At 52.5% G+C, this 24,929-nt stretch overlaps 1 protein-coding gene across 3 annotated transcripts in view; it reads right to left on the bottom strand.

The window, feature by feature from the left end:
• The window catches only part of ABR (ABR activator of RhoGEF and GTPase), a 188,416-nt gene that overhangs the window by 121,261 nt on the left and 42,226 nt on the right, over window positions 1–24,929 (bottom strand). Inside the window, exon 1 of one of the 3 annotated variants that reach the window (XM_070478810.1) lies at window positions 21,569–22,011. The exons of the other annotated variants lie outside the window; for them this stretch is intronic. Coding sequence (XP_070334911.1) covers window positions 21,569–21,629 — 61 coding nt within the window. The 5' untranslated portion in view covers window positions 21,630–22,011. Of the gene's footprint in view, window positions 1–21,568; window positions 22,012–24,929 lie in introns of those variants that run through there. 3 annotated transcript variants of the gene reach the window in all.

Raw genomic sequence — 24,929 nt, 5'->3', positions numbered from 1 at the left:
GATAATGAGCTCTGTCAGGTGGTTTTGGGGGAAAAAAAATCATGCCACAGCCTGAGCAGCTTTCATTGGCTGGGATTCAGAGGAGCCCTCCATTCTGGGTGAAAGGTTGCATCCTGGTCCCCTCCCTTCCTCCAGAAGCTGGTTGACTTGGTCAAATCACCCATGGCCCCCAGTATGAGGTAGAAGGGAGTCAATTGTGTCCTCTGTCACACACACCCAACCTGAGCAATGTCAGTTTCTGGAGCAGCTGTCCATCAAGCCCACCTGAGCAGATGATGCATCCTCCCGTGTAAGGGCTGGGAATTCAGACCCTGTGTGCCTGTCCCAAGTCATCATCCCAAGGCGAGAAAACCACACCCTGCGACTAAGCCATCCTTCTCACTGGTTTGAAGCCTAGTGGTCACCATAGCAACTGGCTCCCGCTCCAGCCTGCCAGGCGGGGCTGATGCAATTCTCAGGCAGTGAGCAATTCCAACTCAGCTCACAACGCTCTGCTCCCACTCGGGGGCGGGCAAGGGGGGAGAACAACTGAAGAGGGAAGAGAGGGGTGCACTTTACAGAAATCTCTGCTCTCCCCCAGTGCTGCTTCTAGGGATCTAAGGAAGAAAGAAGTGGATTCTCCTCCTGGGTCCCTGACAAATACAGTGTCATTGCAGTGGCTGTCATTCGGGGAAGAGTCATCTCCAAAGCCTTAGGAGACCTGTAGGGGCGGGGGGACACACTGTGCCCTGGGCCTCTCTATTACCATGTGGCGCCCTTTCCCTCTTCTGAGCCGGCACCCCACCAGCTAGGCATGCCCGCTTCTCTCAGCCCATAGGCAGCCCTGCCTGCCAAACCCAACAGGTATTAATACAACTTTACACTTCTCTGCTCAGTTGTGTTCTCTGCCTGGGTTCCATAAACCTGGAACTCTGTGCAAGCTAGAACATCCCCAGGTTACCGCGGAGCACCATCCTCCCAGCTCTCCATCCCACACCACAAGGGTCTCCGGCTGCCCTGGGTAGTCTTATTCAGTGTCTGGAGTCAATGTGAGATAACAAAGTACTGCATCAAGGACATACTGGCCAAAAGCCACTGACCTCTTAAAGCACAAACGTCCTGCAACCAGAAGAAACAAGCCCTCAGAAAGGACGGGGATCAAGTCACCAGCTCACACCACACACACACACACACACACACACACACACACACACACACAGATACACACTAGGAAACGGGGATGGAAGCCACGTTAGGATGAGAGCTTGGTGATGCTAGTGGCCCTCTCTAGCCTCCCCATGCCTACCCATGGATGCAGGCTCTCCCTCCCGAGGCCGCAGTCCTGCCGAAGATGCCTCTAGTTCCAGGAATGCTCCCCTCCCTTCCATCCCAATGGCCACTTCCCGCCCAAGGCTCCCTCCTACCTGGCCCGCATCAAGGGTATCCACCCAATCAGGAGATGGGCCTCAGCACAAACAGCCCTGCTCTGGGACCTTGCACCCTGCTCTGGGAGGAGATGTGCAGGCGTGCCAGTGCAGGGAGGGAAAGCGCATCTCCATGGAACCCTGCCCCGTGTGCCCTCAAGGGCTGGTCACATTGGGCCCTCCACGTGGTCACCCTGACAGATGCGGAAAGTGATTAATTTCAGGGGCCGCTAGGGAGATTGCCCTCGGCTGTGGGATGTTCCGTTAGCACTTCCTGTGGGGGGGCGCGCTTCCAGGACTGTCGAGAGCAGGTGGTCAGAGTCGGTAAACTGTCAGAGATGGGAGGTGGCTCTCTAGATATACGGATCAATGAAGTAGACTCGAGAGTCCAGAAATAAACACATCCATGTATAGTTGGCTGATTTTTGACAAGGGTGCTGAGATCATGCAATAGTTTTTTTCAACAAATGGTGCTGAGGCAACTGGATATCCACCCACGAAAGAATGAAGCTGGGCTCTTACTTTATATCACACACGCAAATTAATGCAAAATGGATTGAAGAACTGCAAAACTCTTAGAAGAAAATAGGGGTAAAGCTCATGACCTTGGATTTGGCTAAGGATTCTGAGATAAGACACCAAAGGCACAAACAACGAAGAACACAGAGATAAACCCGATGTCATCAAAACTGAAAACTTTTGTGCTTCACAGGGGGACTTCCCTGGAGGCTCAGTGGTAAAAAATCCGCCTGCAGTGCAGGAGCTGAAGGAGACCAGCTTCAATCCCTGGGTGGGAAAGATCCCCTGAGGAGCAGATAGCAACCCACTCCAGCATTCTTACCTGGAAAATCCCACGGACAGAGGAGCCTGGTAGGCTACAATCCATGGGGTCGGGAAGAGTCAGACATGACTGAGCAACTGGCATGCATTTGCTTCACAGGACACCGTCAAGAAATGAAAAGAGGGACTTTGCTGGTGCATGGGTTCAATCCCTAGCAGAGGAACTAGATTCCCACATGCCAAGTGGCGCAGCCAAAAGTAAAACAAATAAAATACAAAAAATAACATAAAAAGAAAAAAGTGAAAAGACAACCCAAGGAATGGGGGAAATCTGCAGATCACATGTTTGATAAGGGACTTGTAGCTACATTATATAAAGAAATCTTACAATTCTACAATCAAAAGACACATAACCCAACTTAATCAAAAAATAGATAAAGGAGCTGAATAAACTTTTCTCCAAGGAAGGTAAACACAGCTTCCCTTCATTCAACTGACAGATAACCTGATGTCACCTACTATGTGTCAGATAGTAGGGACACAACTGGGAAGCAAAGCAGATTCAGCCTCCACCCTCAGGAGGCTTTATCTGGTGGGCAGACAGTACCCACTTACCATATGCCTGGTCCACATGCTACTGCTAAGTCACTTCAGTCGTGTCCGACTCTGCGTGACCCCATCCCTGGGATTCTTCAGGCAAGAACACTGGAGTGGGTTGCCATTTCCTTCTCCAATGCATAAGAGTGAAAAGTGAAAGTGAAGTTGCTCAGTCATGTCTGACTCTCCGAGACCCCAGGGACTGCAGCCTACCAGGTATACCATTATTACCACTAAATATGCTGTAGTTTATTCCTATAATGGAAATTCTACGCAGCTTTGACAATGAATAATCTAGAGCTATAGGTAAGAACAAAGACCAGTCTCAAAACCATACTTTAAAGCAGAAAAAGGCAAGTCACAGAAAAATACTTCTACTATTAGTCTATTTATATAAGTTGCGGACAAAACTACATTTATATCATTCAGGGACACATGCCTGAGTAATAAAACTCTAAAGAAAAAGAGGGAATGATTCACACAAAATTTAGGATGGTGATTTTACCTTGGTCTATGATGGGTGGGGGGCTTCCCTGGTAGCTCAGATGGCAAAGAATCCGTATACACTGCGGGAGACCTGGGTTTGATCCCTGAGTCAGGAAGATCCCATGGAGAAGAGAATGGCAACCCACTCCAGTATTCTTGCCCAGAGAATTCCATGGACAAGAGAGCTTGGTGCCCATGGGGTCAAAAAGAGTCAGGTATGACTGAGCAACTAACATTTTCACTTTTTTTTTATTCCACATAATGAGTGAGGGTGAATGTGAGGGATTAAGACTGACACATTCGGGGGGGGACAAACTTAAACCCCTTCAGTCTGGACCCAGCTGAGGGATGAGGGATGCTGGTAGATCCTCTGAGCACTGGCAAATGGTAATGACAGCATCCATTCTCCTCTGAACACCAGTGAGGTATATTTCACCACAGGGAAGCTCATTAAATGACTTGCTCGATGCATATGAACATTAAGCAGGGGCTCTGGGATTCAAATCCAGGCTCTTGCAATTCTGCAATTTCTCGTTCCTTTACCCATATGTCCCTTGAAAATGAGACTCCCCAGAAGTGAGAATGTGTAAGACATGTTCTGTGGGGGATACCCAGTGAGTGTTTATCAACAACAACAATTATCCCTTACTCTGGTATTAAATGATACGATGAGCACATGTCGTCACTGTTCATTATCTTAGCTGGTTTTTACAGCCTCAGCACATTCATGGGGCAGGTATTTCTTTCTTTCTTTCTTTTTAAATATTTATTTATTTGGCTGCATCAGGTCTTATGTGTTGCACGCGGGTTCAATAGTTGCGGTGCACCAGCTTAGTGGGCATCTTAGATGGGCATCTTGTGGGATCTTAGTTGCCCTGATCAGGGATCAAACCCAAGTCCCCTGCATTAGAAGGCGCATTCTTAACCACTGGACCACCAGGGAAGTCCTGGGGTGGGTATTTCTAACCCTCCCTTTACAAATGGGGAAAAATCCAGAGAGCATCATGTTGCCTGGAGCACACCCCTCCAGGTCCGCTCTCCTTGGCTCTCCACCCTGTTTTCTGCCCCAGCCGGAGGTCACAGGAAGGGAGGGGTGCCAGGCTGGGATCTCTCTCCCTGCAGCTCCACCCTGTGGGCCACCCAGGCTCCGTGCCTTCCCTGAAGGCCGCAGCTCCTGCCAGGAAGCCACCCACGGGGCCTCTGTGTCTCCAGGTGTGGGATCCAGGCCCTCCCCTCGCCCTGCCCACATTTTGGTCATAGTCCTGCTCCAAGCTCTCTCCAAACCGCCCGGGCTGAGCGTGCCATCTGTGTCCTGCTGGACCCTGACAAATACCAGTTACCAGGCTGGGGACACTGATCTCCTGATAAATGAGCCAGGGCCTCTCTGAACCTGCCAACAGGCACCTACTGAGCAGTCCCGGGGGGACAGGGAGAAAAGGGAGATGGCAGATACATGGAAGGAGCTGGGAGCAGAGGCAATAGGCAAAGCTCTCGGTCTCGGATATTTCTGTGAATGAACTGGAGTTAACCCTCAGAAAGTGAGGAAAGACCACAGCACTGAGAAGTTGAGCCTGGGGGAGGCCTGTGGTGGGAAAAGAGGCGGGAAGACTTGGATTCTGGGCTTCAGGCCAAGGAGAGCCTCTAGAGCTACCTACAAAGTATGCGGGAAACTGATCTCCAGTCATAAGCTGGGATGGGGCCAGGCAGCCCCTTTCAACAACAGGCACTTCCACACTGCTGCTCCCAGGGTGGACGGGGGTGAAGGGCCAGTCAAGACTCTAGAAAAGGCAGGATAGCAACTCCTGGTTCCAGATGCTCTTTCTGATTCACCATTCCCTTTGGCATAAGCATCCAGGGGTGGTGCTGGAACATTCGAGGTTCCCATCATGCTCTGGCCTGCAGCCTGGTCTTTGCTGGGAATGCACAGTCAGGCTGCAAGGCCAGACCCTGAGCAAGGAGCAAGGCCAGAGAGGGAAGAGCAAGGAGGAAGGTGTCATCTTGGGGGTGGGGCAGAAGCACGTGGATTGTCTTCCTTCTGCTCTTAGGTACTTTTCTGCTGCTGCTGCTTAGTCGCTCAGTCGTGTCCAATCCTGCGACCCTATGGACTGTAGCCCTCCTGGCTCCTCTGTCCATGGAATTTCCCAAGCAAGAATACCGGGAGTGGGTGGTCATTTCCTCTTCCAGGGGATCTTCCTGACCCAGATCAAACCAGGGTCTCCTGTATTGGTAGGAAGATTCTTTACTGCTAAGCCACCAGGGAAGCTAACATTCATTTTATCAAAGGAAAGGCATTCTATTCTAGAGAATCATGAAGAATTTCGAGAAGACATCCTACTGTGGCACACTTATCTGTGAATTAATAAGATTGAAAAGGACTTGATTAGGGTTTGCAGGACCTCAGGAATGAGCTATCACCTGGGGCCAGCTCATGCCCCCAGGTGACAGGCTGGCACATGGCCAGTACCTCCATGACATTCAGGGGTGGTGGGGAGGAACTGATAAACCCAAGTGCGAACTCCTCATGCCTGACTGAACCCTCTCTCCATCCAAGGATCTCAGGAGAACCTGGAATGTCACGCCCCACTCTGGGAGCATGCTGGGTTATCACCTGCTTTGGGAAACCATCTCTGTAGGTTTCCATGTCCTTGACCTTAAAGGAACTTTACATCTTTAGCTGTGGCAGTCGGTAGGCAAGATGCAGTATAAAGTCCCATTTAACACCAACAATATGAGGGCCAGATTGCCTGGGTTCATATCCAGCTCATCACTTACTAGCTGGGTGTCCTTGAGCAGGTTACTTATCTAATCTCTTCCTCTGGGCTCTCATCTGTAAAGCAGAGATAAGTGTCTTCTTCAAAGGGTTATTGTGAAGAGTAAGGGGGTTAACATACAAAAAGTGCTTGGAACATTGTGGGACACATAGCTAGTGCTCGGTAAGTGACAGCTATTTTTATTGGCATTTTTCCACTAGTTGTTCATTACTTTTTGTGTCAGCTCTACAAAAACAACTTCTATATTTCTATGACTACTCCAAAGAAACAAACAGCTCAGCCTCTTGGGGCCAGGGGGTGGCAGAGGAGAGAAGAAAGTAATGAGATGAGCAAGGAGCATTTAGATGGGTCCCTTGTTAAGTGTTATATACACACCATTTCATCCAGAGGTAGGGACACCAGGTAAAGTGCAAGACACCCAGTACAATATGAACTTTGGACGAGTAAGAAGTTTTGAGTGTAAGTATGTCCCAAATGCTTCCCCAGTGGCTCAGTGGTAAAGAATCTGCCTGCCAGTGCAGGACATGCAGGTTTGATTCCTGGGTCAGGAAGATCCCCTGGAGAAGGAAATGGCAACCCACCCCAGTTTTCTTGCTTGAGAAATCTCATGAACAGATGAACCTGGTGAGTTCATCCCCTGGAGTCCATGGGGTCACAAAGAGTTGGACACAACTGAGCATGTATGCACATGTCCCAAATATTGCATAGGATATACTTCTGCTAAGACAAGTGTTCATTGTTTTAACTAAACTTCAAATTTAACTGGGCATCCTGTATTTTTATTTGCTAAAAAATTGGGCAACCTTATTGGTGGGGTTGATAAGATTGTTCCCATTTTATATGAGAGGAAAAGGAAGCTCAAAGAGGTGAAGTCAATCACCCGAGGTAACTGTCCCAGCAAGCGTTCAAAGGCTGTGTCCCCTTCCCTCTGGCTGCTCTGGGCTCAGAAGGGCTCAGGAATCAGAGATACAGCCCTCCACCACCTGCTGGCATCCAGAACCTGCTCCTCAGCCCCAAGGCAGGAGCCTGAATGCAGGAAGAGACATTTTAAAAATTTTTTCCCGGGGGGGCTACTGCTCCCCAAAACCAGTTTACTGGGGAGCCTTCCTGCAGGGGAGGGAGCTCGGGAGGCAGTCCCCATGGGGGCTGTGGTCAGCCAGGGCGGCACCCGCAGCTCTTCCGGGAGCTGCCCCTGGCTGGGGCTGAAATGTGGAGGCAAAAGAACCCAGGAGAAAACTCAGGAAGCACCAAAGGAAACTTCTCCGGAAGTCCTGAAATATTTCCACAGCCAGGAGAGAAAAGCTTAAAGTGAAAGCGGCTATGCGCTGGCCTCTCAGATCCCAGGGCATGACCACAGCGTCCGGGAAGCCCCGGCCCAGGTCACAGGACCCCCTTCCTAGAGCCCCCACAGATGGTCTGGCCTCGGGGGCTCTGCAGAATGGCCCACCTGCTCCTCTCTGCTCTCCCAGACAAGACTGGGGCTCCACTTCAGTCATTCTCAGCTCTATTTTTAGTGGAAGGTGACAAGACACAACAAATGTTCAAAGCAGGACAATGAAATCACCTGATTCCTCTGCAGGGTCAGGGACCTTGGCCAACCTTTGCTGGGAGCAGGGACAAGAAGGGGTCTAGGAACCTCCAGAGGGCTTCTCTTAGAGCCAGGGGTCTAGAGCCCACTCCCCAGTCTGTAACTTCCCAGGAAGGTGACCTTCAGCCTCATCCTCACCTGGCTGAGAAAGGCCAAAGCGCATGCCTCCAGGCAAAGTAACAGCCTGTGCAAAAAGCAGGCAGCTCTGACTGGGGATGATGGTGTGTCTGGGGAGCTGTGAAGAATTCAGTGGGGCTGCAGGGTGGGGAGTGTGATAAAGAGAGCAGGAGGTGAGGCTAGAGATGGCTGGAGACAGTGTCTGAAAAGGCTCCCACCATGTGTGCTAAGGAGTTTAGATTTTATCCTCTAGGGAGGAGGGAGGCAGGAAGATGGTAGACTAGTGAGTGATGGAATCAGATCCTCCAGGAGGGCTTGAGGAGCCCAGGGCCTTCCTACTGAACGGGCATCACCTGGGGGCTTGTTAGAAACGCCAAACAGGAAGGCCCTGTCCAGACCTGCAGTATCAGGATCTGCATCCTTTCAAGATGCCCCAGCTGATTAGTGGGTCAAGGTGAGGCCCTGAGTTACGACTGGGGCAGAGACAGGGTCGATGGTTTGACCTCTCCATTAGCCTTTTCTTTCCGTTTTTTAGAGAGACATTTTATTTTACTTTAATTTTGGCTGTGCGGGCTCTTCATTTCAGTGCATGGTCTTTCTCTACTTGCGGCACACAAACTTAGTTGCTCCGACCATGTGGGATCCCGTGTGGGGTCTTAGTGCCCTGACCAGGGATGGAACCCACGCCCCCTGCACTGCAAGGTGAATTCTTAACAACTGGACCACCAGGGAGGTCCCTCCGATAGCCTCTTCTAACTGCCTGTCTGTCTGCCCCCTGCCCCCTCCAGTGCCTCCTTGCATCCTCCCTGCCCCGAGATTCTCTTAGGTGGCCCCTGCACTAAAACAACACATCCTCCTCCTAGAGCATCTTCCCCTAGAGTGTCCTTCTGTTCATACCCCCTCACCCGCTATAATGCATTTCCAAGTGTTCAGGGCACAGCCGAGTGTTGGAAAGGGAGGTGCATGCAGTGGTTAAGAGTCAGTCCCCAAATCAGACTGGGCGTGCAGAGCTGTGCAAACACACAGATGCCAGAGGCCAAGCCCAGGTTCTCACGCTGAGGGCCCTGGCATTTGAAAAACTCTAGTGAGGAGCATAGGCTAGGGCATCACACAGACCTGGGTTGAGAGCCCAGCTCAGCTCTTCCTAGGCTAGGTGACCTTAGGAAAACTGTTTACCCTTTCCAGACTCTTGGGGGGGAAAAAAACAGATAAAAATAGTTGAGAGCTCTGCAGGGGGGTTGAAGATTAAATGGGACATTGTCAAGTGCTTAAGGACACTGTCTGACACCCTATAAATGGCAGCCTTTGTTATTCTTTGTGCCTCTAAGGAGTTTAGAGTCTGGCAGAGAAGGAATGACAACATGTCTACATTGGTAAACACTACGAAACAACAGCTAAAAGGGCTCAGTGACGTGGCCTGAGCAAGCAGTGTTCAGGTTCTGAGCTGGGATGCTCACTGAGGCCAGTGCATAATCAGGCAGAGGGGCTTCCTGGAGGTGGTGGTAACCAGGGCTGAGGCTTAAGCACAGAGGTTGGCTGCAGAATGGTGAGGGGTCTTAGTGGCTAGAGCAGGGGGCGCGGGCTGGGATGCTGGCAAATCTGAATGGATAGTGCGAGGTGTCCCGCAGCACGGGGGATATCTTGAAGGCACTTGGATTGGATGGGGAAGAAAATGCCCCACTGAGGATTTCCGGGCAGAGGAGAGGTAGATGGAAGCAGGTTGAGTGTGGGTGGGCACATGCGTGCATGCTTCAGTCATGTCCAACTTTTTGCAACCCCATGACTGTAGCCCGCCAGGCTCCTCTGTCCAGGGGATTCTCCAGGCAAGAATACTTCAGTAGGTTGCCATTGCCTTCTCCAGGGAGTCTTCCCAACTCAGGGACTGAACCAGCATCTCTTACGTCTCCTGCAATGGCAGGCGGGTTCTTTACTACTAGCACCACCTGGGACGCCCCCAGCTTGAGTGTAGTACCAGCCAGCTGGATGGAGAGTGGCATCTCTGGGTCAGGGAGGGAGTTTGCTCAGGTGTCTGCAGCAAGAGCCTGGCTGTGATGGGAGCTGACCAGCCATCACGGGTCCTCAGGCAAGAAACAGCTCCTCATCAGATTTGCATCCCGCCCATCCTTTCCAGGGAGCAAAGACAGGACCCAAAGTTCCAGTGGTCCAGTGGTTAAGAGTCCACTTTGTAATGCAGGGGACACTGGTTTGATCCCTGGTCCAGGAAGATCCCACGTGCTGTGGGGTAACTAAGACCACGCATCACCACTACTGAGACTGCATCCTAGAGTCCAAGCTCCACAAGAGAAATCACTGCAATGAGAAGCCTACACACCTCAACTAGAGAGTAGCCCCTGCTCCTGGCAACTAGAGAAAGCCTGCACGCAGCAACCAAGACCAATGCAGCCAACAGTAACTTAATTTAAAAAAAAAAACAGCCCCTGCTTTGGGTCTCTAAAAGTTCTGCACCCAAAAATGGCACAAGATGCCCACTGACTCATCCAGGTCAGGAGCTGCCACAGAGTCTGCAAAACCTCTGCAGACCAAATGCAAAGGAAAACACAGCCCTTCCAGAGAGCTGGGTGGCACACCAGCTGGTTGCTCATTAACCCTCTCAATGATGCACTAGAAAATTAACAACTGAGTTTTTCTGCTCCATTAACACCAAAGTTTGCTCTGGGCAGGGGGTGTTGGGGGGTGGGACAGGGAAGGCTTTGTCTAGACCGAAGAACTCATGAAGGCCAGCTGCCTGGGCTTCTGTCACTCAGGAAGAGGGTAGGCAGAGGGGACTCAGGGTGTTCCCCATGGCAGGTGTCCCCTCCCCCCGGTGAAGTCCCCAGCAGGGGCCAGTCACAACGGCCACTCCCTCTTCTCCTTAAAATGAGTAACAACCTTTCACAGGTTTACTGTGAGAATGAAATGAGACTGTGAACGTGAGAGCACCAGGTGAGGTATGGTACTCACCAGGTGTCCCATCAATGGCTTCATTATCTTGATTGGGAAACAGAACGGTCTGACTTGGGTCAGGGTCCATAAGGCAGTCCCCTAGGAGAGGGTATAAAGAACCCTGGGGCCCTGCTGCCCAAATTGTGGTCCCTAGACCATCGGCAGCAGCACTGGCATCACCCGGGAACTTGCTAGAATACAGAATCTCAGGCCTCAGCCCAGTCCTACCGAATAAGAATCTGCATCTTAACAAGATCCTCGGGCCATTATTCCTGGTGGCTCAGATGGTAAAGAATCCGCCTACAATGTGGGAGAACTGGGTTCGATCCCTGGGTTGGGAAGATGCCCTGGAGGAGGGCATGACAACCCACTCTAGTATTCTTGCCTGGAGAAACCCCATGACAGAGGAGCCTGGTGGGCTACAGTCCATGGGGTCACAAAGAGCTGGACACTGAGCGACTAAGCACACACAGGCTATTAAAATGCCCAACAGGGACTTTCCCTGGTGCTCCAGGGTTAAGAGTACGCCTTTCAATGCAGAGGGTGCAGGTTCAATCCCTGGTCGGGGACCTAAGATCCCACATGCTTTGTGGCCAAAAAAACCAAAACAGAGACAATACAGTAACAAATTCAAAAAGACCAAAAGAAAAGTCCATATAAAAAAAATCACCTTTAAAAAAAAATGCACAATAGAGTTTGAGAATCTGCTCTAGTATATTTGTTCTTAGGAAAAACCAGTTTCTCCCCCACCCCTCTCCCGTCTCAGGAAATATGGGGCCCGGGACGCCAGGTGGATGGAGGCAGAGGATGTGGATGCCACAGCCCTCTAATTAGCACCTGCTTGCTTGCCACACTACATTGAAGCACACCAGAGCACATGTTGAGAAAATTACTCCCTTCCTGATTTCTTTCAATCTTTCCTGCCTCTGTTTGGTACCAGTATGTCTTTAATATCTGTCTTCTGTTTCCTTCCCTTTAAACAGAGACACAGGAGGCTCAGACCTAGAGCCTTCCAAGGGCAACAGTGTATAACTAGAACTAATAACACTGCTGAGTATTATTTACTTGCAAGGAAACTATTTATTGCAAGAAATACAGATTTCTCCTTTCTAGGTAAACGATATTTAAAATAATGAATCAAGTGGAAAGAAAAACAGTTAAGTCCATAATAAGAGAAGTATGTGAATCTGGCAAAAATCACAACAGTGGTATATAACAGGGGTATATATTTACGGCAGTTTTGTAAATCATTATTCCTTATAGTGCATCTCATCCACTTATTTTTTTCATATTGCAGGTAAAGAAATCAATGTTGTAGGTCATGACCAACATGTCTTGGGTTTGTTTTTAATGGAGTGGACTGGAACAGGCTAGAAGGGCACAAAATGATGAGTACATCGCAAATGTGATAAAACAGTAAGTACTATCCCATAAACGTTTGTTTCAGCTTGTGTGCCCCCTGGCTCACAATGCAAAATGTCTGTATTCTGTGTGAGCGGTAGTCCAAAGAGTTAGTGAGTCACTCATCTAGTCCAGGGCTTCCCTGATAGTTCAGTTGGTAAAGAATCTGCCTACAATGCAGGAGACCCCAGTTTGAATCCTGGGTCAGGAAGATCCCCTAGAGAAGGACTAAGCTACCCACTCCAGTATCCTGGCCTGGAGAATTCCATGGACTGTATAGTCCATGGGGTCCCAAAGAGTCAGACAAGACTGAGCAACTTTCACACACACATACACATCTAGTCCAATCTCCCTTTGGTAGGGGCCCCTGGCCTCTGCTAACTTAATTCCAATGTCGGGGTGGGGATGAGGCAGGCAGCGGGGGAGGGGAGGAGTTGACTCCTTGGCCAGGCCACCCAGGAGCAGATCTCCAGGTCCCATCACAGCTCTCTGGCTCCTCTCTCAAGACAGAACTGATAACAGCAGCCCCTCCCACGTGCTATTAAATGAATGCTTCCCGGTCCTGCTGAAGTGAGGAAAGGCTTAGGCATCGACCCACAACGAAGAGCGGAGACTCTCGAGCAAGAAAAATGCCATTTTTGGAGGGACAGGATCCCCATCACCAGAATCTGCTCTCCAGGCCCTCTCAACCCTCCCGGTCTTGGGCAGCCCTGTTTCACTGGTCTTCCCCAAAAGATGCCTTTTCCCTTGACGAGCAGCGAAGGAGAGGGGGAAGGAGGCTGGGGGCGGGGCCGGAAGAACGGGAGAAAGCTCTGGGTGGGGGAGGGGACAGAGGTCACCACCGGTGGCACTTGAAGGATAGACTTTCAACTTGGAGCCTCTGGTCTGCTTGCATCCCGGACTCACACGGAGGGCAGGAGCATACCAGGGCAGCAGGAGGAAGAAGGCTGGGGCAAGTTCAAGGTGGTGGGAGGAAGGAGTCAGGAACGCCTAAGACCGTAGGGGCAGCTGAAATTTCACATTAACCTCTCTACAAACAGACAGCCAGTGAGGGGGAGTTTCATGGGTCCCGACACCCTACCAAGCAGGAATTCCTAAAAACGCCTGCAGACTCAGAAGGAAGGAAGCTGCCTGTGACAGTTTGAGCAGCAAAGAGAAAGGAAGAGAATGGAGGCGACCCTCATCTCCACTTTTATCCTCCTGCTTGGGTGGTCAGCTCAGGACAGGCTTTCACCCCCTTTATCATAACCCCAAAACCTCTCCGCACACCAACCCTCTGCAGCAAGCCCTCAGATAATGTCCTAGCCTTTCTGGCTCCAGCTAAAGAGGGACTTGCTACGGTGGAAGGCCCCAGATACCGGCCTCCACAGAGGCCTGAACTCTGGGCAGGGGATTCTGGGCCTGAGCTGGAGCCACCCCATCATTAGCATGCTGTGTGTGGGTGAGTTCAAATGCAGAAGCTGGATCTGTGGCCCAGCTGGCCCTGGGCCTCAGCAAAGGACCTTGGTGCATGGTGGCCTGATTTACGGCCGAGAGCTCGCTTATTTCCCTTTGGAGACTGTGGAGGTGAATTTAAAAAGGCCTGAGATCAGAGCCAATGCACCAGGGCTCAGCCAAGTCCTGCCTTCTCTAGTCTCCACCCACTTGTCCTTTGCCTTGCTGGCTCTCGAAAATGGGCCTTAGCTGTTGCTTGTCGCTACCCCCAAGGTCTATTTTCTCTCCTTCCTCTTTATTTATTTTGGGGTTAACACAGAGTGCCTCTTGCCAGGAATCCAGGGATGAGGTAACTCTAGGATAGGGGCTTCAAGTACCCACGGGAGGGTCCCTTGGGATCCATCTTTAGGAAGAGGCAGCCCAGCTGGTGGGCACTTCCAGGGCACCTGAAGGCTGAGAGCTGTCCGAATACCATGGGGGGGACCAAGACCGTCTCCATAGTTGTCCTTCTAGTTAGAGAGATGAACAGATTAATCAACCTCCACAAAATACCCGCTGCCATGAAAGGCAAGGGAGAGTCAGAAAAAGAGGGGTTAAGAGTCAGGCCAGGGGATTTCCCTGGTGGTCCAGTGGTTAAGACTCCATGCTCCCAATGAAGGGGGCCCAGCTTTGGTCCCACATACTACTAGATCCCCCATGCCACAGCTAAGAGTTCACATGCTGCAACTAAAGATCCTGAGTGCCACAACAAGGATCAAAGACCCTGCATGCTTCAACTAAGATGCTGCTGCTGCTAAGTCACTTCAGTCGTGTCCGGCTCTGTGCAACCCCATAGATGGCAGCCCACCAGGCTCCTCCATCCCTGGGATTCTCCAGGCAGGAACACTGGAGTGGGTTGCCATTTCCTTCTCCAATGCATGAAAGTGAAAAATGAAAGTGAAGTCGCTCAGTCATGTCCGACTCTTCTCAACCGCATGGACTGCAGCCTACCAGGCTCCTCCGTCCATGGGATTTTCCAAGCAAGAGTACTGGAGTGGGTTGCCATTGCCTTCTCCAACTAAGATGCAGATACAGCCAAATAAATAAAAATTCTGCTGCTGCTGCTAAGTCACTTCAGTCGTGTCCAACTCTGTGCGACCCCATAGACGGCAGCCCACCAGGCTCCCCCGTCCCTGGGATTCTCCAGGTAAGCGTACTGGAGTGGGTTGCCATTTCCTTCTCCGAAATATATATATAAAAGAGGCCAGTCCTATGCTCAACTGCTGGCTTGCACTATAGGACCTTGAATTAATCACTTAACTTCCCTGAGTCACAGTTTCCTCCCTGGAGAGATAATTCCTTCCTATCTTATAAGGTAGGGACTGTTGAGGATTAGTGATAACACATGGGCAGTGCCCAGGGGAGTGCTGACACATAGTAGGTCCTCATGGGTGTTGGCTAAGATTGTTATTGCTGTTGGCAGCTAAATCGGCTATAGGTAGAGTTGCAGCCATCTGCAACTCAACTACAGTTGAGAACTGACCCAGCTCAAACCAGGAGACCTTCGGCAATAACTTAACCTCTCAGGGCCTCGGAGTCCTCATCCATAGGCCAGGGGGGTGATAAAAGGTGCCTTGGTGAGTTGTTAGGGTAATGTAAGAAGGTACCTAGCACAGCATCTGACATAGAGTAGGACTAGTTAAACATTATGGCTTCTTCCATTCTTCCTAAACCAAACGGAAAAACCTAATATCTATGAACTTGGCTGGACTACTGGGCTTTCTTTTCCTTGGGCCCAGTGGTTGTGAGAGACCCAAGGATGAGGTTTCCATGTGGCTTTGCAGAGCTCAGACATATGTCCCTAAGAGGTCCCACAGCACAACTCCAGAGGTGCCATCACATAGAGCACAAAGTCACCCAGACCCCAGACCTCTCAGAAAGGGATTGTTCTCCTAAAGCTGTACCTTCAAAGGGAGACAGTCACTCAAAACGATGGACTGTATGCCGCTTAGGCCCAGGGTAACTTGCAACTGAATAGGGTGACCACAAGTGAGCAAATCAATTGCTGCTGTGGGGAGTGGCTATCCCCCAGCTCGGGAAATAACTAGGCTTAATTATACATCATCTTCGGTCTCCATGATCTTGATCCATTAAGCCCTCACAGCTGGCCAGGAGGCAATGCCCAGGAGGAAGGGGTTAGCCCAGCACACTAATAGGATCAGCCCTTCAATCCCATGAAGGTAATTATGGTCACATTCTTCACCAGCAGTCCTGAGTAAACCCACAGCTCACGTGCGTGCTCAAGTTGCTTCAGTTGTGTCTGACTCTTTGCGACGGTCCATAGTGCACCAGGCTCCTCTGTCCAGGCAAGAATACTGAAGTGGCTTGCCATACCCTCCTCCAGGGGATCTTCGCCACCCAGGACGCCAAAAAGGTTGAGGATCACTGGTCTTGAGGGACATGAAGACTTCAGAGGTAAGGGTGGAGGAAAGGGGGAAGGGCACCTGACCAATTAGTTCATCACAGAGCCCACCCTGTCTCCCAAAGACCACATTGACCCTGTCAGTTTCTATGTGGCCAGTAAACACATATTCATTTTTCATCCTGCAGTGTGGTGGGGAAGAGAAGACAGGAATAAAGGGCAAGGGCAGAAAACCGAGAGAGAGGCCCAAATGAAGTCTGAGCCTAGTGGGAAAGATTTGGCTGCCCCATCTGCAGTGGGTCACGGGTCCAGCTGGCTCCATCTCGGAGGGCTCTGTGCCAAATGCCCTGGGCAAGGGGTAGGCTTGGGCCTCTATCCCAAACCCTCTTATCCGGGTGCATCCTATCATTTGCCTGTAGCCCTGACTTCTTTATTCTCCCCCATTTACAGGATCAAGTTCTCCCCCAGTTTCGGGGACAAGCAGAATGCTCCCACTGCCCCCAGGGGCATCCATGGCTCCATCCGACCATATCTTGCCCAAAGGAATGCAAGCAAGGGTGCATCAAGGTCACAAGTCAAAAGAAAAATCAGCTTCTGTGCAGCCCTGGAGAAAGATGAGCCTGAGGCCTCTTCACTGGTACTCAGTGGAAAGCACCAAGACCCTGTAGGTAGAACGTGGTGGGTCCTCCAAGCCCCATGGATCCCCTCAGCCTACCAGAGCCAGGGGCCTGGCTGAAGCAGCTGATGACGTGGAGATGACATGCGGTGTCCTGAAGCTGCTGAGCCTGTTACCCCAAAGGGCTCAAGCCGAGCCAAACAGCTGCAGCACCAATACTGGCGGCGAAGACTTCCAATCACGTAATCACAAGCCCCAGCAATGCGTGGGACTCCCTTGGGGGGTCTCCGACTCCACTACAAGCTACTACAATTACCAAATCCACACAGCCAGAAACTTGTGAATGGGCCAGCTAATGGGTTTCTGGGGTTTCCGATGGAGTAAGGAGTTAAAGGAGCCAGGAATCCGAAGTCTTCTTTTCCCTCTCATACTCACTCGTGCAACCAAAACTTACTGTGGGCTTACTACGGCACGAGGCCGTGGGCCAGGCACCAGTGAAGAACCTGGTTCAACACTCTGCCCCTGCCCGTCCGCTTGCACCCTTCCCAGCCCCTTCCAGACTCCTCTGGCAGCCTTTCGTGGATCTGCTCAGTGAAAAAAGCTGGGATGAGCTGGACAGCTGAGCAGTTCAATAGCACTCCTCCTCTTTAAAACATTCAAGAAATATTAACCAATTAATCTCCATTGCACCCACGTGAGACATCAGAACTTCACTCTACAGAGGAGTGTGCATAACAAAGGTGTCAGAATCGCCCCCGGACCCAGAGAACAACCCAAGTTTTCCCTCCTACCCACTCTCCTCCCATCTTCTACCCACCTAGCTGATTCTTCACAAATGTTCTTGTCACTCCTTCCTTTCTCTAAAGAACAGTAACACCAGCAATCACAACAATGACGAAAAACTACATTTCTCTGAGTAGGAGACTTAATTCTTCTGCCAGGCCCACCTATCGGACTCGAGCAGTCATGTCAATTACAGGCTGGTGATGACAGACAGGAATAAATGACTGGGGCTTAGCCATGGGACAAGAAAGCATCCATTTGCAGGTGTTCACTGGCACACATTGGGCTAGTCTGATGTGACCTGGGTAAGGGAGTTGCCCTGATCAAGCCCACACCGACTGTCAGGCCAGTGGCTTGGTCTTTGGTGCAGCTAACATAGGAATATGGTGGGAAACTGAGACAGGTTCATGGTCATCTGGAGATGGGTTTGTATTCTCATAGCCCCAGATGGTTTCCTGGCCATTAGACAGGGCACTGAGTCTGTAAGGAGCACAAAAATATTACCGGAGACAGAAATTTCCCTTGGAAATGCTGTTTCAGGTAACAGAAGTGAGCTCCAAAAGGCAGGTTCTAATAACAGATGATCATGCTCTGCTTTCTATGACATCCCAATAATAAAGGCTTTTGCTTGGCTCCACGGAGTCAGCATGTTTGAGGCCAGAGTTAAATCTCCTGGGACAAAAAAGAGGCTAGAAGGGCAAAGGGATACCTTAAATGTAGTCCTCAGTTCTCTCTTAAAGAAATCCTGAACATATAGTGAAAGATTTTCACCTCCACTCAGAGGGACAAGAGAAAGTTTCAGAGCACCCCCCCCCATTTTTATTACTCTATAGAACTTAATTTGATCCAACTTGATCCCATGGTACTGAAGGGAGCCAAGAGAAAGTGGTAAGTATTTAGTGGCAGGAGTGGTGAAAGAGAGAAGATAAAATGAGGAACACAGGCAGACAATACATACAGAGAGAAACACACCAGCTTCAGGGAAATAATCTAGGCAAGGCACTGACAGGCAAAGCTGATGCTATGACATGAATGTAGGAAAATGAATGGTCCAGGGGACAAGAAGTAGGGTGGCGGGAACCCTCATCCACCATGCTAGCTGACCACGGGCAAAGACCTTGCTCCAGTCGGTCCCAGATCACATGGGCAGCTGGGAGCCAACCCACCTCCTTGTGCCATCACTGCAGACCTTCAGGACTTCAACTATAGGGGAAAGAGGGAGTCTGCTGTCTACCCCTTATCAGGGGACCATCAGCCTGCCATGGAAGTGTGTACAGTTGCTAAAGCCAGAAAGAATGAGCTGACAATTCCCAAGGCAAGAAGTGTGTGAGGGGAGGGGCTGGCACCTTAAGCATAGAGAACCACCAGCCTCAGTGAAATCAGACAGAACCTCAAACACCCCTGCCCTGACTTCAGGACCAGGCTCCAGTTCCTCCAAGAGACACAGAGTCAAGTGAGGCTCAGAGTCACTGAGACCCCTTCCCTTGCTGGACCATTTTGGGGACAACGCTGAGACAGAGGACCAGAGTGACAGATATCCCCCATTCCAAGACTGTGAATAAGCTCAGAGATATCTGGGTGACACTCAAGAGTCTTTCTCACCATCCTAGGGTAGGATCTGAATCCCAGCTTTGTCACTTATCAGGCATGTGACCTAGGGTAATGATTTGAGCCTAGCCAGCTGCTTTTCCCGTAAAAGGGAGATAAGACTACCCATCTTGCAGAGTTGTGAGGTTTGCAGAGACTGGATGCAGAGCACCCGGCACAGTGCCTGGCACATGGGAGGCCCTTGGAGATGCTACTAACACTGCCACCAGGCCTTTCACGTCCCTGAGAAGTGTCCTGGCTACCCTGTGCCCACCCCCTTTATGATTCCTGATGGATTGGGCTTTGGTGGGGACTTGCCACCCCAGGACTGTGAGACCTGTAACCTAATAGCTTCCCAAGAGGCATGGGAACTTCTTCTGGGAGCCACAAAACCATGCTGCCAGGCAAATGACAGCTCGGGTATTTGTTTTAATTTAGGCTCTTGTCAAGAGGAAACTTCATGGCTAACAGCCCAAACATGACTGCACAGCACCTCCCTAGGAAGCCTCATTCTACAGCTCTCCAATAAGCTGTTTGGAAGAAGGAGGCAAGGACTCCTCACTGCTGCCAAGCCAGTGCCCACCCCCTCCCCTCTATCCAGGCTGCCCCAGGAGCCCAGAGCCCAAGGCAGCAGCAGAAGGGTAGACAGCTCAGATGCCAGACTGCCTGAGTCAGGGCTGATTAACAGGCACCCCCCACAAAGAAGCCCTCAGTCTAATTCCCTTTTCCAATCCCACCTTCCTCTAGTTGGAAATTTTCAAAGCAATTTTGCTGCTTTGCTCCAGGCTGTGTATGTGTTGTGGGGGGGAGGGGGGATGGGGTGGGGTGGGTGGAGAGATAGGTGTTGGGGTAGACTGGAGGATGACAGGAAAACTTGGAATTGACCAGATGATCAGATAGGGGAGTCTTCTTTAAAGCAATGAAGAGAAAGCCAGAAGCAGGTTTTCATAGGATTCTATGCCTTGGGAAATAGGGAAAGCAGGACTGGGTTTTGCAAAGAGCCAGAAATATTCAGGAACATAAGCTGCATGTGAATATGAGGCATTGTTATGACTGTTTTTTGCAAGCGCACAGTGAAGAGGAGGTCACTAATCCTCCCTTTGGGGTCAGGAGCTGATCTGCAGTCAGGCTCTGAACAGATGTGTGCCCCCATTCAGGCAGACACATGTGTGCACACACGCCACACAGCAGCCGTGGACCCTGACCTTCACCCAACGGTGCTGGCCTCTGCGGGGGAAGGAGCAGATGGAGTGGCTGGGCTTGGCGCAGGACTGACACCCAGGGGACCCAGCTTTGCTCTTTTGATGTTGAAAAACCAAAGCAGAATGAACCATCACAAGGAGAACTGCTGGGGGGAGGAAAGGAAGGGAAAACAGATTGGGAGAGGGGAGGGAAAAGGATAGAGGGGGAGGAGAAGATGGGGGAGAAAAAGCTATGGGGAATGATGGGGACCCAAGGGGATACAGAGGTCAGAGGCTGGGTAATGAGTACTGAGAAGCCTCCAGGACAAGAATTTGGTATACAAGGCATCAACTTGTCCACTCTCCCCACCACTCGAACCAGGTTAATCCTTACATGTATCCTTGTTCCATGGAATCTAGAGTCCAGAAGTGGGAACCGGGTTCCACCTGCCTCCCCCGACCCCTGCCCCTGCCTTGGGACCCTAGGCTAGGAGACCTAGCAAGAGAAAGTGGGCTTGGTCCCTCCTGCGACCAAGGGGGGCAAAATCCACTTATTACCTTCCTCAGGAGCCAGCAGAACCCTCTCTCTTCCTATACCACTGAAAGCCTGGGGACGATGTCTCAAGGGAGGGGTGGGCAAAATGCAGTGCTTTAGCCACCTAAGCAAGAGTGAGAGTGGGGTGGGGGTAAGGAGGTGAGGGGAAGGGGGCGCTCAAGGCTGGGCGCAAGCCCCCAGAAGGTAGGCGTGATCACTTACACATCCCCAGCACCAGTGCAAGAGCAATCACATGATCGAGGCAGATTTGGGAACGAGGAGGGTGGAGACACTGAGAAGGGTTTTTTCTTTTTTGGGGGGTGGGTAGGGGAGGAAGGAGGGTGATGGTGGGGATGATGATGAGCCTGGCAGGAAAGACTGCTGAGCTGGGGGTTTTTAGGTCCTTCATTCTTACGGCCCCCATGGAGATCGACACCTACAATCTCCCTTACCATAGGGGGACTCCACCCCCACCCCGAAACACCCTGGCCTCAGGGTGTCCCTGAGATGGCAAGTCCAGGCGCCAAGGACTTCAGCAAAATGGCCTTTCTGCTTCGGCGTGCACAGAAGGAGCAGCCAGTCGGGGAGCGGGGGTCAACACCCTACGGGGCTCTTCCCCTCCGCTCCAGGGTTGGGGAAAGCTCGGTTACACAACAGGTGGGAGAGGGGTGACACAGCTCTCCTGGCCCCGTCGATCCACTGCGCCCCCCTCACCCCCGCTCCGGCTGGAAGTCCACTCTGGGGAGCCCATCCGCGACTGATCGCGGGGCGCCAAGCCGCTCCTCCCGCCTCCCGGCCCGCCAGGCACCTGGGCGGCAGTGCCCGCAGCCCCCAGCCCGCTCCAGCCAAGCCCGGCAACGCGAACCCCGGGGGCCGTCGGGGCTCCACGCGGGGCTCCGGGACGCGTTCCCGCCCGGCCTCCCCGGCCCGCGCGCACACACGTACTGCTGTAGAGGGTGTCGATCCAGGAGAGGCGCGGCAGGCCCCGATGGCTCAGCGGCTCCATGCCCGCGGCTCCGCGCGGCTGCGGCGGCGAAGGCTCCGTCAGATCGGAAACCCGACCCTCATCGCACAACAAAGGAGGGAGGGCGCGGGCGGCCGGCCCCGCAGGCCGAAGTTGCCGAGCGCTGGGTGGAGGCGAGGGGGAGGCAGGGAAACAGGTAGCAGGGAGGAGCGATCGGAGCCGCCCGGGAGAAGGGAGAGGGCGGGCGAGGGCCGGCGAGCGCCCCCGGGAGCCCTTCCGGCCCCTGCGGCCGCCGCGAGCCCCGCTGCGGATCCCGGAGCTGCGGCCCCGCAGCCCGCCCGCCAACTAGCAACTTCCCCGGGGCGGCGCGGCGCCCAGGGGCGGGGGGCGGGGGGCGGGAGCCGCGACCAATCGGCGCGAGGCTCCCGCGCCCCCTCCCCCGCCGCGGCACGCCTCCAGACCCCCGGCGGAGGTGCGGGGAGCAGCCGGGTGTCCCCCACCCGGAGAGGGGCTCCTGCGGGTGACCGAGGAGGGGGGGCCGCGGGGGTCTCCGGGGAGCGACGCAGACCCAGACTCCTCTTCCTCCCGGTCGCTGGGCTTGGCCAAATTCTGGCAACCCGCAAACTAAGGTGCTGCGGGGAGACCTATGGGCCCGCAGGGGTGACATCACCTGCCACCCCAGGATCTCTAAGCGCAGTTTCAGGGGCCAGTGCGGCTGCCAGGCCCCTCCTCTCGGCAAGCCCGGGGCGCGGCGCGGACGGGGTTAACGTCCAGCCCGCCCGCGGGAAGCGCTGCCGGCCCAAGGACTCCTTCCTTCCAAACCCTAACACTGCCTCGTCTATTTAGACACCCTTGACCTAAAAGCCAGGCGCTCCCTGCCCTTCACACCAGGGAGGCGGCGGGCAGAGGAAGGCAGGAGGCCGAGGGGGTCGTCGAGGGGCCGTGGAGGACAAACGGGGTTAGAGGAGAGACCCCAGGGTCTCTGCTGGGTCCCCGCAGGAACCTTCTCTGGGGATTCCAACCGCAGCGCATCTAAGGAGGGGCACCATGGCTGCATAATCACAAGTTGAGGGAAGTCTGGGTTCAAGATGCCTCTGAGAAGACACCTTTAGAAACAAAATTCCTTCTAAGACCATCGCCCCCCCCCCTCCAAAAAAAAACAGGCAATGAAGAAGCTGGAGTGGGGGAGTTGTGTGCCTTCCACTGGGTGCTGGTTCTAAAAGACCCAAGGCAACGCAGCTGCAGAGTCCTTGGACCAAAGGACTCTGAAGAAGGGACTGGAGGGGCTGGAGGTCAAGCTAGAGTGGTCCAGGGCAGGGGGCCCGAACCTTGTTTCCTGAACCCCAGGGAAGGGAGGCAGTGGGCCCACAAGGAAACCCCATGCTGGGCCACTTACCCTGCTTTCGTTGTAGAGAGTGAGGTTTCTGCTGATGCAGCAAACCCTTCCACCCCTCATCCCCAAGCTGCTTTAACAGCAGTGACTTTAGGGGACCCAGTTCAATGGACTGGCCTACAAGATGAAACTCACCTGGCCTCTACATGGGGGAGTGTTGTCAGCATCCCAGAGCATTTGTGGGGGGGTGGGAGGGGGAGATTGGATGGGGCCGGGTTGGGGGGGGCAGTGGGGTGCAGTTCTCATCATTCCAAACAACCAGAGATCTAACTCTTCTTTTAAAAAAATGAAAAGCAGTATCATTGACGTGCAATACGGTATTAGTTTCAGATCTTGTTCTTAAAAGAAGCAGACCCTTTTGCATGATGCTGAAAGGAAGCCTGAATCCAGCCCCTGCAGCAGCATAGGTAGCACCTCCAGAGCTGCCCCAGGGGAGGTGGGGGCCATTGGGCTCACAGAGGTGGGGTGAGCCCCCCGGGAAGATGCAAGGGAAGATGCTTTGGGGGTGCAAAGCATCCATAGGTGGCTACAGTGGGTGTTTTTCAACCTGGAGGTGACACTGGCCCCTCCCTGCATCCACTGGACTCTCCCCCACCCCAGGCCTCCTGGCTCGGGCTCTGACTTTAGCTCTTGTGGGTCTCCCTGCTCAGCTGTCACCCTCCCACCGTCTCTGACTTGCACACAAGACTGGAAGGACCAAGCAAGCAGGCACCTGGAGCTTGGCAGAGAGGGGGGCGTGCATCTCCAATGAGATGCTCCAGAAATAGAGCTGGGATGGGAGAGGAAGCAAACGGGCTCCTGGAGGAACCAGAGGGAGGACGGTGAGACAGAGGAGCAGAGAGGGGCCCAGGGCCTCTCTTCTTCCCACATGGAAGGCACAGAACCCAGAAGAAAGGTGCAAGCAGGATACCAGCCCAGGTAAGCAGCAATACTGCCCCCCTCCCCAACATCTCCACCACTCCCCACCCCCCTGCACCCTCCGCCCCTCCCCAAGGCAGCATGGGCCTTCTCCGAACACTGCCTGATGGCGACATCTGGGCACTGACTGTGGGGAGGCCATGGATGTATGTTTCTGCGTGAGTCACATACATTTGCATACATTTTACATTTTTATCTACAAAGGCTTAAACAAGCTATTTTCAGCATTTTTTTCAAGCGAAAATGTTAGTTGCTCTCCTTAGCTCTGCTTTTCCCCCCTCCATTCTGTCCAATCCTGTTCTAAATCTTCCAGTCCAGAAGACAATATAGGGGAGAGGGGAGTGGGGCCTTGGAGACCAATAAGAAGGAACGCTTCTAATAATTAACAGAGAGTGCCTGCAGCGGACCTGGCTTGGATCTTAGTGCTTTGCTTACACAACAACCTCACTATTATCTCAGTTCCCTCCATTTATCAGATGAGCAAATCGAGGCCCTGAGCAGCTAAGTAACCCATCCAGACAGTAAATGGAGGGCCACGCACGCTACCTCCACTGTCAGGGTTGAAAGCAGGGTGGCAGAGGTCTCCGGAAATCTCTGCTGGACCATGGGTTAAAGACTATCTTCTAGAAAACTCTTCCAGTCCTATTCCATCTCTGCACAACTGTCTCAAACATATGTGTCCCAGCAAAGGGCAGTTAGGTCAAGATCCCTTGCTGGTTACATAGGATGGCTTCCAATGGACATTACCACCACAGGGCTTGACTCTAACCTTGGCTATAGGACAAGTGTGCGGAAGCACCAGGGTGACACGAGACCAGAACAGAAACCTCCAGATTCCTGGCACTGAGTGGAAAGGAGGTGGGGGAGACCCAATACCACATCCTAGGAAGGAAGGAGTTAAAGCCATTCTCACCCACATGAGGTGCTCTGCCAGCAACCCCCTTCTGTCAGAGTAGCTGGGGGACGTTCCTGGGGACAGGCCACCCTGATTCAGCTAAGTGTGGACCTGCCCCTGCACCCCAAGGCACTGA

The sequence above is a fragment of the Odocoileus virginianus genome, chromosome 17 (assembly GCF_023699985.2).
Source record: "Odocoileus virginianus isolate 20LAN1187 ecotype Illinois chromosome 17, Ovbor_1.2, whole genome shotgun sequence".
Classification (NCBI taxonomy): domain Eukaryota; kingdom Metazoa; phylum Chordata; class Mammalia; order Artiodactyla; family Cervidae; genus Odocoileus; species Odocoileus virginianus.
The sequence above is the reverse complement of the archived record's forward strand: the minus strand, read 5'-3'. Positions and strand labels throughout refer to the sequence as shown.